The sequence below is a fragment of the Pelobates fuscus genome, chromosome 5 (genome assembly GCF_036172605.1).
Source record: "Pelobates fuscus isolate aPelFus1 chromosome 5, aPelFus1.pri, whole genome shotgun sequence".
NCBI lineage: Eukaryota > Metazoa > Chordata > Amphibia > Anura > Pelobatidae > Pelobates > Pelobates fuscus.
The window spans coordinates 84,491,509-84,507,373 of NC_086321.1; the positions used below are offsets into that span (position 1 = coordinate 84,491,509).

At 44.0% G+C, this 15,865-nt stretch overlaps 1 protein-coding gene across 1 annotated transcript in view; it reads right to left on the reverse strand.

The window, feature by feature from the left end:
• Positions 1-13,977: 13,977 nt before the first annotated feature.
• Positions 13,978-15,865, reverse strand: part of LOC134612013 (chondroitin sulfate proteoglycan 4-like) — a 41,979-nt gene continuing 40,091 nt past the window's right edge. The window contains exons 5-6 of the mRNA XM_063456397.1: positions 14,055-14,231; positions 13,978-13,989 (exon numbers count right to left, since the gene is read on the reverse strand). Of these exons, the coding sequence (XP_063312467.1) occupies positions 13,978-13,989; positions 14,055-14,231 (189 nt within the window). The remainder of the gene's footprint in view (positions 13,990-14,054; positions 14,232-15,865) is intronic.

Genomic DNA, 15,865 nt, shown 5'->3' on the forward strand with positions numbered 1-15,865 from the left:
GAGAGTGAACTCTAGCCTGCGAGAGGAACACCAGCGGAGCTGCTGGCTAGAGCTCCGCCGGTCCTCTCCTCCCTCACACCCCAGCCGGTGGCCGCATGTCAGTGTCTCTGGGCCGGTGAGGGAGATCTTTGATCTCCCCACCGGCCCATGGAGGCACACAGCAGCATCCTGTGATCTCCCCTGCCGGCCTCGGCCCCACTGCCATCGCGGCCCACCGGGCATTTGCCTGCCACTAAGTCAGGTTTGTTAAACAGTACTTTTTCTAGGATCATATTTCTTATATCTGTTATGTCCTCGTTGGGTGGGGATTCACCCAAAGAGTATACCCACACCCTCTGCAAGTATGTATGTGGGTATGGGGATTTCTTCCTCATAGTGATCACAATATAGTGTCCTTTGAAATAAACTCAAAAAAAACAAAAGCACATGGGGTATTCTAAAACATACAATTTTAAAAAGGCCAATTTCAATAAGTTAAGGGTAGCTTTACAATATATTGACTGGCATAAACTCTTTAGTGAAAAGAACACTGAAGATAAATGGATAATCTTACAACAAATATTAGAAAGGTACATTTCTCAGGATGTACCATTCATAAATAAATAAATAAAAGAAACAAATTAAAACCAATGTGGCTTAGTAGAGAAGTAAAACGAGATTAAAAATAAGAAAAGGGCATTTAAAGCATTTAAATCGGACAAATCAGATGCATCTTATAAAAGATATAAGGAAGCAAATAATGCGTGCAAAAAGGCAATTAGATTTGTCAAACTTCAAAATAAAAAAATGATAGCTAAAGAGAGCAACACCAACCCCAAAGCATTTTCTTAAGTACATAAATTCTAAAAACCTCTAAAATTACCCAAAAACAAACTGAAACGGGTGTGTTAGTTAATGAAGACCAGGAAAAGGCAGGAATTTTAAATAACTATTTCTCCTCCGTATATCTTAAGGGAGAACCTATGGCAATAGATGTGCAAATGATTGCTACTAAAAACTTGCAGAATAATTGTAATTGGTTAACTCAAGACATGGTGCTGCAACAACTAAAAAAAGTTAATATAAACAAAGCTCCAGGGCCTGACGGTATCCATCCACGAGTACTTAAGGAACTAAGTGTAGAAATAAGTGAACCTCTGTTTTTAAACTTTCAAGATTCTTTTCTTTCAGGAAGTGTTCCGGAGGCTTGGAGGAAGGCAGATGTGGTTCCTATATTCAAAAAGGGTTCAAAATCCTTGCCTGGAAATTATAGACATGTGAGCTTAACTTCTGTGGCTGGTAAAATATTTGAAAGGTTATTAAGGGATAATATTCAAGAGTTCCTTGAGAAGAACATGGTTATCAGCAAAACCAGCACGGTTTTATGAAGCACAGGTCATGTCAAACTAACTTGATTGCGTTCTACGAAGAAGTAAGTAGAAGTATAGATCAGGGTGTTGCAGTGGATGTGATCTATTAGGATTTTGCAAGGCATTTGATACAGTTCCACACAATAGATTAGTGTTCAAACTCAAGGAAATCGGTCTAGATGAAAATGCTTATTATTGGGTAGAACATTGGCTTAAAAACAGAGTACAAAGAGTTGTCATTAATAGTAAATTTTCAAGCTGGACAGAGGTGGCAAGTGGTGTCCCTCAGGGGTCTGTTCTGGGACCCCTCCTATTTAACATGTTTATAAATGATCTTGAAGACAGCATTGAAAGTCATGTTTCAGTGTTTGCAGATGACACAAAGCTCTGTAAAATAATACAATATGAGCAAGATATTACTTTGCTGCAGAGGGATTTAGATAGACTGGGGGACTAGGCACTCAAATGGCAGATGAAATTTAATGTTGAAAAATGCAAAGTTATGCACTTCAGGATAAAGAATACACAAGCAACGTATACCCTTAATGGAAGCAAATTAGGGATAACAACACACGAAAAGGACTTGGGAATTGTTATAGACAACAAACTATGCAACAATATGCAATGTCAATCAGCAGTGGCCAAGGCCAGTAAGGTATTGTCATGCATGAAAAAGGGCATTCATTCTCGGGACGAGAATATAATTTTGCCTCTTTATAAATCACTGGTAAGACCACATATTGAATATGCTGTGCAATTGGCACTAGAAAAAGTGCAGAGGCGGGCTACAAAATTAAAAAAAGGAATGGAACATATCAGCTATGAAGAAAGGTTAACAAATTTAAACCTATTTAGCTTAGAAAAACGTTGCCTGAGAGGGGATATGATAACTTTATACAAATATATTCGGGGCCAATACAAACCATTGTGTGGAAATCTATTCACAAACCGGATTTTACATAGGACACGAGGTCATGCGTTTAGACTGGAAGAAAGAAGATTTTGTCTAAGGCAAAGGAAAGGTTTTTTTTTACTGTAAGAACAATAAGCATGTGGAATTCTCTGCCTGAAGACATGGTTTTATCAGAGTCCATACAGATGTTCGAACAGCTACTAGATGCATGCTTGCAAAAACAGAATATTCAAGGATATAATCTTTCAATGTAGGGTAATAACTGCTTGATCCAAGGATAAATCTGACTGCCATTCTAGGGTCAAGAAGGAATTTTTTTCCTAGCTTGTTGCAAAATTGTAAGTGCTTCAGACTGGGTTTTTTGCCTTCTTTTGGATAAACAGCAAAAAACTAATGTAAGGAAGGCTGAACTTGATGGACGCAAGTCTCTTTTCAGCTATGTAACTATATGGTTCATGTTTAAGGTAGTCGATCCAATTCCAGTTGTGACACTAGTTGATCAGTACTTTTTCCAGGATCATATTTCTTATATCTGTTATGTTCTCGTTGGGTGGGGATTCACCCAACGAGTATCCCCATTACCTCTGCAAGTATGTATGTGGGTATGGGAATTTCTTCCTCATGGAGATTTCTTCCTCATTGCATATGGTTAGAGATGTCCCGAACAGTTCGCCGGGAACTATTCGCCGGCAAAACCTAGCTTGTTCACGGTCGCCGCGGCGGGCCCCCTATTCGTCATCATTGAGTAAACTTTGACCCTGTACCTCACAGTCAGCAGACACACTCCAGCCAATCAGCAGCAGACCCTCCCTCCCAGACCCTCCCACCTCCATGACAAATAGGGGGCGGACCGAACATCGCATATGTTCGCACGCCACGGGGACCGCGAACAAGCTATGTTCGCCAGCGAACAGTTCCCGGCGAACTGTTATCTCTACATATGGTTCATGTTTTCGGTAGTTAATCCAATTTCAGTTGCACTAGCTTTCTCTTGACAATGTTCCAATGTTGTGTTACCAGCTGTTTTGGTGTTAGGGTAGATGATGGTCACTTGCTCATCCATAGTTCCCACGTACATTTCATTTAGCCTGCTTGTGCCTGCTGTTATAGTAGCATTCAAGCGGTCTTGGTTCTTGTTTTAAATCCAGGAATGGTTTGTTCCAGTAGCTCGCTTGTCATCAGATTGCCCTGGTTCCCTATCATCTGATGCAGGAATAACCTCATATTATTGAGGTGGGCAGGGTATACATCGTTAGGTATATCGCCCAGGGTCACTTACTGGTCGGACCGGGATTGTGGTTCCTAGCTCTAAGTCAATGATATTGCTATCCAGTCAATATATTATTATAATATCTATCTTTCTATCATATAAAAAAATCCTGATTTTATAGTGATTTTAGCTACCTCGATATATAATGAACAATACAGGGAGTGCAGAATTATTAGGCAAATTAGTATTTTGACCACATCATCCTCTTTATGCATGTTGTCTTACTCCAAGCTGTATAGGCTCGAAAGCCTACTACCAATTAAAGCATATTAGGTTATGTGCATCTCTGTAATGAGAAGGGGTGTGGTCTAATGACATCAACACCCTATATCAGGTGTGCATAATTATTAGGCAACTTCCTTTCCTTTGGCAAAATGGGTCAAAAGAAGGACTTGACAGGCTCAGAAAAGTCAAAAATAGTGAGATATCTTGCAGAGGGATGCAGCACTCTTAAAATTGCAAAGCTTCTGAAGCGTGATCATCGAACAATCAAGCATTTCATTCAAAATAGTCAACAGGGTCGCAAGAAGCGTGTGGAGAAACCAAGGCGCAAAATAACTGCCCATAAACTGAGAAAAGTCAAAAGTGCAGCTGCCAAGATGCCACTTGCCACCAGTTTGGCCATATTTCAGAGCTGCAACATCACTGGAGTGCCCAAAAGCACAAGGTGTGCAATACTCAGAGACATGGCCAAGGTAAGAAAGGCTGAAAGACGACCACCACTGAACCACAAGACACACAAGCTGAAACGTCAAGACTGGGCCAAGAAATATCTCAAGACTGATTTTTCTAAGGTTTTATGGACTGATGAAATGAGAGTGAGTCTTGATGGGCCAGATGGATGGATTGGTAAAGGGCAGAGAGCTCCAGTCCGACTCAGACGCCAGCAAGGTGGAGGTGGAGTACTGGTTTGGGCTGGTATCATCAAAGATGAGCTTGTGGGGCCTTTTCGGGTTGAGGATGGAGTCAAGCTCAACTCCCAGTCCTACTGCCAGTTTCTGGAAGACACCTTCTTCAAGCAGTGGTACAGGAAGAAGTCTGCATCCTTCAAGAAAAACATGATTTTCATGCAGGACAATGCTCCATCACACGCGTCCAAGTACTCCACAGCGTGGCTGGCAAGAAAGGGTATAAAAGAAGAAAATCTAATGACATGGCCTCCTTGTTCACCTGATCTGAACCCCATTGAGAACCTGTGGTCCATCATCAAATGTGAGATTTACAAGGAGGGAAAACAGTACACCTCTCTGAACAGTGTCTGGGAGGCTGTGGTTGCTTCTGCACGCAATGTTGATGGTGAACAGATCAAAACACTGACAGAATCCATGGATGGCAGGCTTTTGAGTGTCCTTGCAAAGAAAGGTGGCTATATTGGTCACTGATTTGTTTTTGTTTTGTTTTTGAATGTCAGAAATGTATATTTGTGAATTGTAGCGGATTGGTACCGGGCTGTCCCACGACATGTATGAGAATAAGTGTATTTGGTCATATGGCTGGTTTAATGTATATGTACATGTATAGAAAGCATGGTATCCGGGTATAATGACAGTTAAATGTATGTAAAGAATTGTATTCCTCTAGTTGTTCGGTAGAATCATTCAAATAAAACAAGGGAATGAAACTACCGAACAACCAGACCACCCAGGAATGAGTGTGCCTCCAATTACCGTTTGCAACAATGTTGCAAACAGGTAATTGGCAATCAGTGCAGTGTGGTCTTTGTCCTCTGGGTGGCCGCCATTCGGGAAACAAACACGTGGCGGCGGCCATCTTAAACTACCGAACAGCGGTGTTTTGCCGTCGAGTGTCTGGAACTAAAATCGGACACTTGACTAGGCAAACACCGCTGAGACCTCCATACTTCCAGAAATTCGTATGGAAACTACCGAATGACCCGCCGTTCGGTAGAAAGAGCCCCATAAACAAGGGAATTCATTCAAACCCTCTCCAGGCTCTATAACACAGGCAATTCGCCTGTTTTCATTCCCTTGTTTGTGACCGACCGCAGGGCCAAAATGCATGGAACTGTTTTCGGATACTTTACCCATGCGGTCGGTCAAATCTTTGGAACCCCATATCTCACGAACCATTCATCCGAATGGGCTAATTTTTAAGTATGTTGGTCCCCCAGAATAGAGCTATCTGGGGATGTTGGATTTGTGGATGTACCCCAAGTATTTAGGGTACATCCAAAACTCGGGGAAAACTGTGTACACAATAAGGGGATTATGATGCTAGAGGAGGGGAGGAGATCTGTGGGAGGTTACTACTTAGAGATTGGATAATGTCTTAAGTGTTAGAACCTCCTCCCTTGCATGGGAGAGGGCTTTATAAGGAACTGTGGAATAAAGCTTGTCAGTCTACTCCTGAAACTGTGTGTCGTCCAGTTATTGGGATTGCGATGGGGATACTGCTGTATTACTTTACCTGCTGGAAACCTTGCCTATGGACTTAACATCACCTTGTTCCTGAGCCTCACTGGAATCTCTAGTGGAGAATAGCTGTGCAAGATCGGCTCTCCGCTACATTGGTTGGCAGCGCTGGGATCCAAACTCACAGAGGAACAAGCGTAAATGGAGTACGGATGGAGATTGATTTTTCTGCGCTAAAACGCTCCACGCTAAAGGACCTCCTAGAGGCAAGGGGTATACAAGCCAGCAATAAGAAGAAAGCAGTACTTGTTACAGAACTCATGGCAGAGTACAGAATGGAGGGCGATTCAGTTCCGGCACAGAGGGAGCCGGGAGGAACACCACAAGGATCGGAATTCCAGAGGCAGGTTCAGTTCAGGCTATCCTTTTATGGGGAAAACCCCCCAACAGAAATTGTTACCAGGACAATGGCCGAGGTACAAGAATTCATCCTAAGGACACAGGCACCAGAACAAAGCTCTGCAATTAATGTGCCACAGGAAGGTAAGCCTAAAATACCATACCAGGCTTTTAAAACATATGTGGAGGCAGAGGAAGATATAGACGCTTTCCTGCAAGACTTTGAAAGACTGTGTGCACTGCATAAAATTAACGCAGAGGACTGGGTACCTATTTTGGCCGGAAGGTTAACCGGGAGGGCAGCAGAGGCATATCGGACTGTACCTAATGACGAAATAAGGAATTACAGTAAAGTGAAAGAAATTATACTCGCCAGGTATGCTATAACACCCGAGGCATACCGGCGGAGGTTCCGGGATCTAAAGAAAACAGAGAAGGACTCGCACGCAGAGTGGGCATGCCGATTACAGGGGGCAGCGCTCGGGTGGGTGCAAGCTAGCAAGGCACGTTCTATGGAGGATGTAATACAAATGTTGCTGATGGAGCAGTTCTATGAGGGAGTAACCAATGAGGTCCAGGAATGGGTAAGGGACAGAAACCCTACTTCCCTTACCGAGGCGGCTAGGAAAGCGGATGACTACCTGGATGCACGCAGGTCACAAAAACCTGCAGCTCCAAAAGCAACCTTTAAAACATTCGGGGGAAACAACTACACCCCAGCTCCACCGAGACCACTACCACCACCTCCACCACCCGCTGCACAGCCCCGGTTCCGACAACCCACCGCTGGCCCCTGTCATCACTGCCAGAAGTGGGGACATTATAAAAGGGAATGCCCACAGCTACGGGACCGTTCCACCTGGATTCATCCAGGCCCACCTCCACCCAGGGCGGCCGCAGCCCACCACTACCAGGACCTAGTCACCACCCCATATGGTTCCGCAGTCCCCATTACTACTGTGGAACAATGGGAGGTACTGCACGAGGCAGATCCGGTCCAGGCCAATGTGGATAATCTACGGCACCATCGACAGACGGTATATCTGAATGGTACAGCAGTCCGGGGATTACGAGATTCGGGAGCCACCATCACTTTGGTACAGAGCCACCTGATTTCAGATCAGGCAAAACTGAACAAAACTGTTGCCGTCCGGGTAGCTGGGGGAGCAGTGTACCGGCTACCTACAGCAAGGGTACATTTACATTGGGGAGCGGGGGCAGGGGAAGTGGAGGTGGGGTTGATGCCACATTTACCGGCGGAGGTTTTATTGGGGAACGATCTGGGGAGGCTCACTTCTGCTTTTGAGCCCCAGTCACCCACCACAGGAGAGGTCAACCCTGTAGTCACCCGACAACAGGCCCGCACCCAGGACCACAACACACTGCCGGAGGTCCAGGTAAGCAACCCTACCCCCCCTCTAGAATGTGTCCCCTGGGCTCCACCTAATGAATTTGTAGCTGAAGTCGCAACAGACCCCACGCTTCAGGTGTATAGGGACAAGGTTGGCACGGGTTCCCCCGGGGCGGAGGGAGAGAAGTTTATCTGGGATAAACAACTTTTATACAGGGAAACAACCAAACAGATTACGGGGTTAGACCCGATAGCGAGGAGACAATTAGTGGTACCACAGCGGTACCGGGCTGAATTACTCCGGATAGCGCATGATATTCCGCTATCCGGACATCTAGGGGTTAGTCGCACCAGGTACAGACTAACCCAGAGTTTCTTCTGGCCAGGGATTAGCCAGGAAGTACGCAGATATTGCACGACTTGCGATACCTGCCAGAGAGTGGGAAAAAGGGGGGATCGCAGGAAGGCTAAACTTCACCCCTTACCCATAATAGAGGAACCTTTTAGCCGAATAGCGGTGGATCTGATAGGCCCCCTCAATAAAGTTAGCCCGTCAGGAAAACGGTATATTTTAACGGTCGTAGATTATGCCACCAGGTATCCAGAAGCAGTGGCTCTGACCAACATCCACGCTGAGACGGTCGCGGATGCCCTCATGCGGATATTCTCCCGGATGGGATTACCCAGGGAGATTATCTCGGATCAGGGTACCCAGTTTACCGCAGAATTCACCCAACACCTCTGGAGGATCTGTGGCATTAAGCCTATTATCAGCGCCCCTTACCACCCCCAGACGAACGGGCTCTGCGAACGATTCAATGGTACCTTGAAGCAGATGCTCCGAACCTTCGCAGAGACCCACAAGGACTGGGAACGATTCCTGCCGCACCTCCTATTTGCATACCGGGAGGTGCCGCAGGAATCCACAGGGTTCTCCCCGTTTGAATTATTGTTTGGAAGGAGGGTCCGAGGCCCATTGGATCTTATTAGAGAGCATTGGGAGGGAGACCGGAGCACAGATGGCACTCCCATCCTACCATATGTGTTGGCCTTTCGGGACCGCCTAGAAGCGTTGACCAAGACGGTACGGGAAAACCTTCAGGAGGCCCAGACCCGCCAGCGTACATGGTATGATCGGGGAGCCAGGGACCGTAGCTTTCAGGTCGGGCAGAAGGTACTAATTTTAAAACCTGTCCGACATGATAAGTTACAGGCCGCCTGGCAGGGCCCATATAAGGTGGTGGAGCAAAGATGCGATACCACCTATATTATCGGCCCCTGCACAGGGACTGGGGGGCGACGCATGCTCCATGTGAACATGCTGAAGCCCTACCACGAGCGTACTGAGGAGGTAACCGCCATCTGTGCCCCTAACACGGAAGAGTTTGACAGCTTACCCCTCCCCGATTTGCTGGGGGATGGGCAGCTGTCCGGAGATTTAGGGGAGGTTACGCTGGGAGATCGGCTGAGCCCACAGGAGCGGATCGAGGTACAGCAACTATTGGAAGAGAAACGCGAAACGTTCTCTAATGTACCTGGATACACGCCTCTGGCAACTCACCGGGTCGAGACCCCAGGGCAACTACCCATGCGCCAGACGCCATACCGCATTCCAGAAGCGGTACGGGCAAACATGCGTAAGGAGATCGACGAAATGCTCCAACTGGGGGTGATTGAACCCTCAGACAGTCCTTGGGCATCTCCTGTAGTCCTCGTACCAAAGCGAGACGGTACGACCCGCTTCTGCGTGGACTATAGGAGATTGAACGAGAAGACTGTATCTGACGCCTATCCGATGCCCCGGATAGACGAGTTACTGGACAGAATGGCCAGGGGCCAATACCTCACCACTATTGACTTGTGTAAAGGGTATTGGCAAATCCCCCTGGCCCCAGACGCCATCCCGAAGTCGGCCTTTGTCACCCCATTTGGCTTGTACCAGTTTAAGGTCATGCCATTTGGGATGAAAAACGCCCCAGCCACCTTCCAAAGGATGGTGGATCGACTCCTAGATGGATTCCAGGACTATACATGTGCCTACCTGGACGATATTGCTATTTTTAGCAATACGTGGCAGGAACACTTAGCTCACATCGGAGCTGTACTAGATAGGATAAGGGAAGCAGGTCTGACCTTGAAGCCGGCCAAGTGTAGTATCGGCATGGCTGAGGTACAATACCTGGGACATAGAGTAGGGTGCGGTAAACAAAAACCCGAACCCGCCAAAGTAGAGGCTGTAGCCCAGTGGCCCACCCCTAGGACTAAGACCCAGGTTTTAGCGTTTCTAGGGACAGCAGGGTATTACCGGAAGTTTGTTCCCAATTATAGCGCCCTGGCCAAACCCCTCACTGACCTGACCCGTAAGAACCTTCCCCGCCAAGTAAACTGGACCCCGGAGTGTGAGCAGGCATTCCAACAATTGAAAAATGCACTGATAAATGCCCCTGTCTTGGCAGCTCCCAATCCAACTAAACGTTTTCTTGTACACACAGACGCTTCTATGTTTGGATTGGGGGCAGTACTGAGTCAAGTCGGGGCCGATGGCGGGGAACATCCAGTGGCTTACATCAGTCGCAAACTGTTACCTCGAGAAGTAAGCTACGCCGCCATCGAAAAGGAATGCCTGGCTGTGGTGTGGGCCCTAAAGAAGCTACAACCCTATTTATATGGACAGCCCTTTTCCTTGCTCACGGATCACAACCCGTTAGTATGGCTGAACCGGGTGGCTGGAGACAACGCCAGGCTGCTGCGCTGGAGTTTGGCGCTACAGCCTTTTGACTTTAATATCCAGTACCGGCCGGGTAAGCAGAATGGAAATGCTGACGGGTTGTCAAGACAAACTGACTTAGAGAAATGATCCGTGAGCCCCCGGACATCCCCAAGCCGATCCGTGTTGGATCAGACTGTGTATGCCGGCTTGTGGGCAAGGGGGAGCAGTGTAGCGGATTGGTACCGGGCTGTCCCACGACATGTATGAGAATAAGTGTATTTGGTCATATGGCTGGTTTAATGTATATGTACATGTATAGAAAGCATGGTATCCGGGTATAATGACAGTTAAATGTATGTAAAGAATTGTATTCCTCTAGTTGTTCGGTAGAATCATTCAAATAAAACAAGGGAATGAAACTACCGAACAACCAGACCACCCAGGAATGAGTGTGCCTCCAATTACCGTTTGCAACAATGTTGCAAACAGGTAATTGGCAATCAGTGCAGTGTGGTCTTTGTCCTCTGGGTGGCCGCCATTCGGGAAACAAACACGTGGCGGCGGCCATCTTAAACTACCGAACAGCGGTGTTTTGCCGTCGAGTGTCTGGAACTAAAATCGGACACTTGACTAGGCAAACACCGCTGAGACCTCCATACTTCCAGAAATTCGTATGGAAACTACCGAATGACCCGCCGTTCGGTAGAAAGAGCCCCATAAACAAGGGAATTCATTCAAACCCTCTCCAGGCTCTATAACACAGGCAATTCGCCTGTTTTCATTCCCTTGTTTGTGACCGACCGCAGGGCCAAAATGCATGGAACTGTTTTCGGATACTTTACCCATGCGGTCGGTCAAATCTTTGGAACCCCATATCTCACGAACCATTCATCCGAATGGGCTAATTTTTAAGTATGTTGGTCCCCCAGAATAGAGCTATCTGGGGATGTTGGATTTGTGGATGTACCCCAAGTATTTAGGGTACATCCAAAACTCGGGGAAAACTGTGTACACAATAAGGGGATTATGATGCTAGAGGAGGGGAGGAGATCTGTGGGAGGTTACTACTTAGAGATTGGATAATGTCTTAAGTGTTAGAACCTCCTCCCTTGCATGGGAGAGGGCTTTATAAGGAACTGTGGAATAAAGCTTGTCAGTCTACTCCTGAAACTGTGTGTCGTCCAGTTATTGGGATTGCGATGGGGATACTGCTGTATTACTTTACCTGCTGGAAACCTTGCCTATGGACTTAACATCACCTTGTTCCTGAGCCTCACTGGAATCTCTAGTGGAGAATAGCTGTGCAAGATCGGCTCTCCGCTACATGAATGTTGCGATGTTATATTGGTTTCACTGGTAAAAATAAATAATTGAAATGGGTATATATTTGTTTTTTGTTAAGTTGCCTAATAATTATGCACAGTAATAGTCACCTGCACAAACAGATATCCCCCTAAAATAGCTAAAACTAAAAACAAACTAAAAACTACTTCCAAAAATATTCAGCTTTGATATTAATGAGTTTTTTGGGTTCATTGAGAACATGGTTGTTGTTCAATAATAAAATTAATCCTCAAAAATACAACTTGCCTAATAATTCTGCACTCCCTGTATAAGGTATTTGTTCTTCAACAACTGAGGCTATTTGTTTAAAGGAACACTATGGGGTCAGGAATACAAACATGTTTTCCTGACCCTATAGTGTTAAAACACTATTTAGGTCCCCCTCACCCCCTTCCCTTTAAATAGGACAAAAATTCACCTTTCAGCAGCTCGTAGGCCCCGCTCTGCTTCCTTGGCTGAGATTATTTATTTATTTATAAAATATTTTACCAGGAAAGATACATTGAGATTTCTCTCGTTTTTAAGTATGTCCAGGGTCCACAAATCATTGCATTGTTACATTAGGGTACAGTAAAATGCAAAAACAATATTAATACACAATATATACAAAACTGTACATAGAACAGGTAGGAAATATATAATCAACCATGACAGGTGCATTCTGTTTTGAGGTATGTAGAGAGGTATCTCTTATAGGACTTTAGGTTTGGGGAAGATTTGAAAGTGTGCGGGAGGTCGTTCCATAATAGCAGTGCTCTGTAGGAGAAGGAGGATCGGGCTGCTTTCTTTTTGTATCGAGGTAGACTAAATAAAGTGCTGGTACTGGATCGGAGGTTATAGGAGGTGGGAACAGCCGGGGAGAGCATTCTGCTCAGGTAGGGCAGGAGCTTGCCAGAAAAGCTCTTAAACACAAGGCTGGGAAGGTGAAGGGTGTGTCTGGATTCCAGCGATAGTGGGTCCTGTTGTAAATGGCCGTGGAACAGCTGATTGAGCTCTGAGTTCCTTGCTGGACTGGGTATGTTTAAAAATCAGACTGTTGTAAATGGCCATGGAACAGCTGATTGAGCTCTGAGATTATCAAAATTGGTCAATGCATCTCAATGGGGAAAGTATAGCACCTCCATGCAGAGCACTGGAAGTGTCCCTAGGGAGGAATGTTTTCTATGTAAAGACAGTGTTTACATTAAAAAGTCCGCAGGGACATACTATACTCATCAGAACAGCTACATTAAGCTGTAGTTGTTCTGTGACTATAGTGTCCCTTTAAGCTGGAACCTCAGCACCCTCTGTTTCTGTAGTTTCCCTTTAAGCAGGGCCCTCAGCACCCTCTGTTTCTGTGTATCCAACTTGTTGCAACTACTTGTTTCTTATTCCACCTATTGTACAGCGCTGGATAATTTTTTTTGTGCTCTCTCTCGCACTATAGCTTTGCATGATAGTGGAGGAAACATTTGTGTCGATGACGTGCTGCAGCCATTAACATAATTTCTGTTGTAGAAGATCTGTCATACAATAAAAATGTTCCATACATTATACAGAAATGTATTCTTACTATTTTTAAATGAAACAAAGAGCTATGGCATACGTCGTCTAGTGCTCTTTGTTTTCCATCAGATCTTTTTCCATATTAAAGATTAAAATAAAACTATTCAACAAAAGTTTTAAAACAATCTATGGGAGGTTAAGTAATATAGGGACATATCTTAATTCTGGTGCTATTATACTGAAATGAATTATGAAATATATGAACGCTGCATAATAACAACAAAGAGTGTTATACCTATTAAGAGATTAGGTATTACAGTGACATCTAGTGGAGGTTAAATAACATGGAGTCTCTAATTCAATAAAGCCCATTAGCAACTGGATTGAGACAATATGGGAATGGGCCTTTTTAGTGAATGGGCAGCCATTGTTTCCTAATTTTGGTAGGTATGACCTCAGGGGTTCATAAGTGAGGTCTACAATCTCCCTTATACTAGTATGAAGGTTGCATTGACCCCCTGGACTTTTTCTTTTTACATTTTTACGTTTACATCGGTTATGTCCTAGTGCCCCCTCACAATGTAAGTAGTCATACTGTTTAAGAAAGTTTTGGCTTCATACCTGAGGTCTGCTGTTTGTCTGAGCTAAGCCCGGCAGTGCAGGGCTAATGGAATCTCCTAGCAGGAGCTCCCTGCTCTCAAAGCTAAAGAGAAGAGGCCGTACCCCAGGTAAAATGTCAAACTGTTCTGAAATGCTGTAATGAATATGGTGCGTTGAGTGTTCTTTACCTTACAACCTGCAACATTTAAAAAAAGTAATTGGAGTAATATACTTTTATATTTATATATAAAAAATTGTTACCCGAAATATCCTGTTAGTTGTAATAACTGGAAGCTCATCGTTTACTGGGGTCACTGTTACATAAATTGTTTGCGGCAGACTTTGCTTGGCAAGTTCAGTGTTTTTGACTATTATGGAAAAATTATCGAAGGAAGTTTCACTGTCATCATGGGTGTAGTAGATCAGCTCCTGCTCCGCCTTAAAAGAGAAATAAACAGCATTTAATAATTTGCTAAATAATCTGATCAGAACCTCTATGCAACAATAAGGAGTACAAGCTCTAAATATTATAAGAAAAAAAGTGGGGAGTAGGTTAGCGCTAATAATATATAAAAAAGGCAGCAACCTTACAGAGGGTCACCCTCTAACCCTCTGAGATAAGGATGTACAGGTAAAAGGAGAGAAAAGGCTGCGCCAAAAATGACTTAAAAATACAATAAAATAAGTCCCAATAAAAGTAAACAAGTAAAACGAAGGATAAATGTCAATGTTTGTTGTACTGGATACACTGGTGGAGTGTTCTCTCTTCTTGTGATGCTTTGAATCCTCCCGTGATATGTAAAATATAAAAGGGAAAAGGACCAATTGTGCAGGTTGTGGGGTACGTAGTAGGTAAAAAAAAAAAAAAAATGTGTAAAGAACTCACATTTTCATGAGCTATAACCAGCTCAAGTGGAATAGGCGTTCTGCAGTATAATCCCTGCTAGTAGGATATCACGGAAATCTGGTCCACTTTGGGTCTGGTGCTGTCCAATTCTCAGGAGAAGGGAGAGAAATATATAGACAACAGATAGTGCTCTCCGTAGATAAAATGTGGTATAGATGCAAAACAATAATAAATATACTCACAGTGTAAAGTGCAGATGACACTGCACTTGAGATATGGCGTGGGTGGTATAATCCCCACCTTAGGATGTATAAAATAGCCAGGAAAGGAGAATATAAAATAGTAGTAATAAAAATATGAATGGCACAAATGTAAAGCCAAACGTAATTTATTGTTTAAAAGTATATAATAAAATCCATTAACGCGTTTCACCACTAAGGTTTTTTCATTTTGATTTTATTATATACTTTTAAACAATAAATTACGTTTGGCTTTACATTTGTGCCATTCATATTTTTATTACTACTATTTTATATTCTCCTTTCCTGGCTATTTTATACATCCTAAGGTGGGGATTATACCACCCACGCCATATCTCAAGTGCAGTGTCATCTGCACTTTACACTGTGAGTATATTTATTATTGTTTTGCATCTATACCACATTTTATCTACGGAGAGCACTATCTGTTGTCTATATATTTCTCTCCCTTCTCCTGAGAATTGGACAGCACCAGACCCAAAGTGGACCAGATTTCCGTGATATCCTACTAGCAGGGATTATACTGCAGAACGCCTATTCCACTTGAGCTGGTTATAGCTCATGAAAATGTGAGTTCTTTACACATTTTTTTTTTTTTTTACCTACTACGTACCCCACAACCTGCACAATTGGTCCTTTTCCCTTTTATATTTTACATATCACGGGAGGATTCAAAGCATCACAAGAAGAGAGAACACTCCACCAGTGTATCCAGTACAACAAACATTGACATTTATCCTTCGTTTTACTTGTTTACTTTTATTGGGACTTATTTTATTGTATTTTTAAGTCATTTTTGGCGCAGCCTTTTCTCTCCTTTTACCTCTAAATATTATAACAATATCCTGAAACTGCATATTAATGCTAATTTATTCCATGGGAAAGGGAACATTAATTTTGGATATGAGTAAAATTTTAAAACTACTGAACATACAAAATACATTTTACTTCATTTACGATGCCAG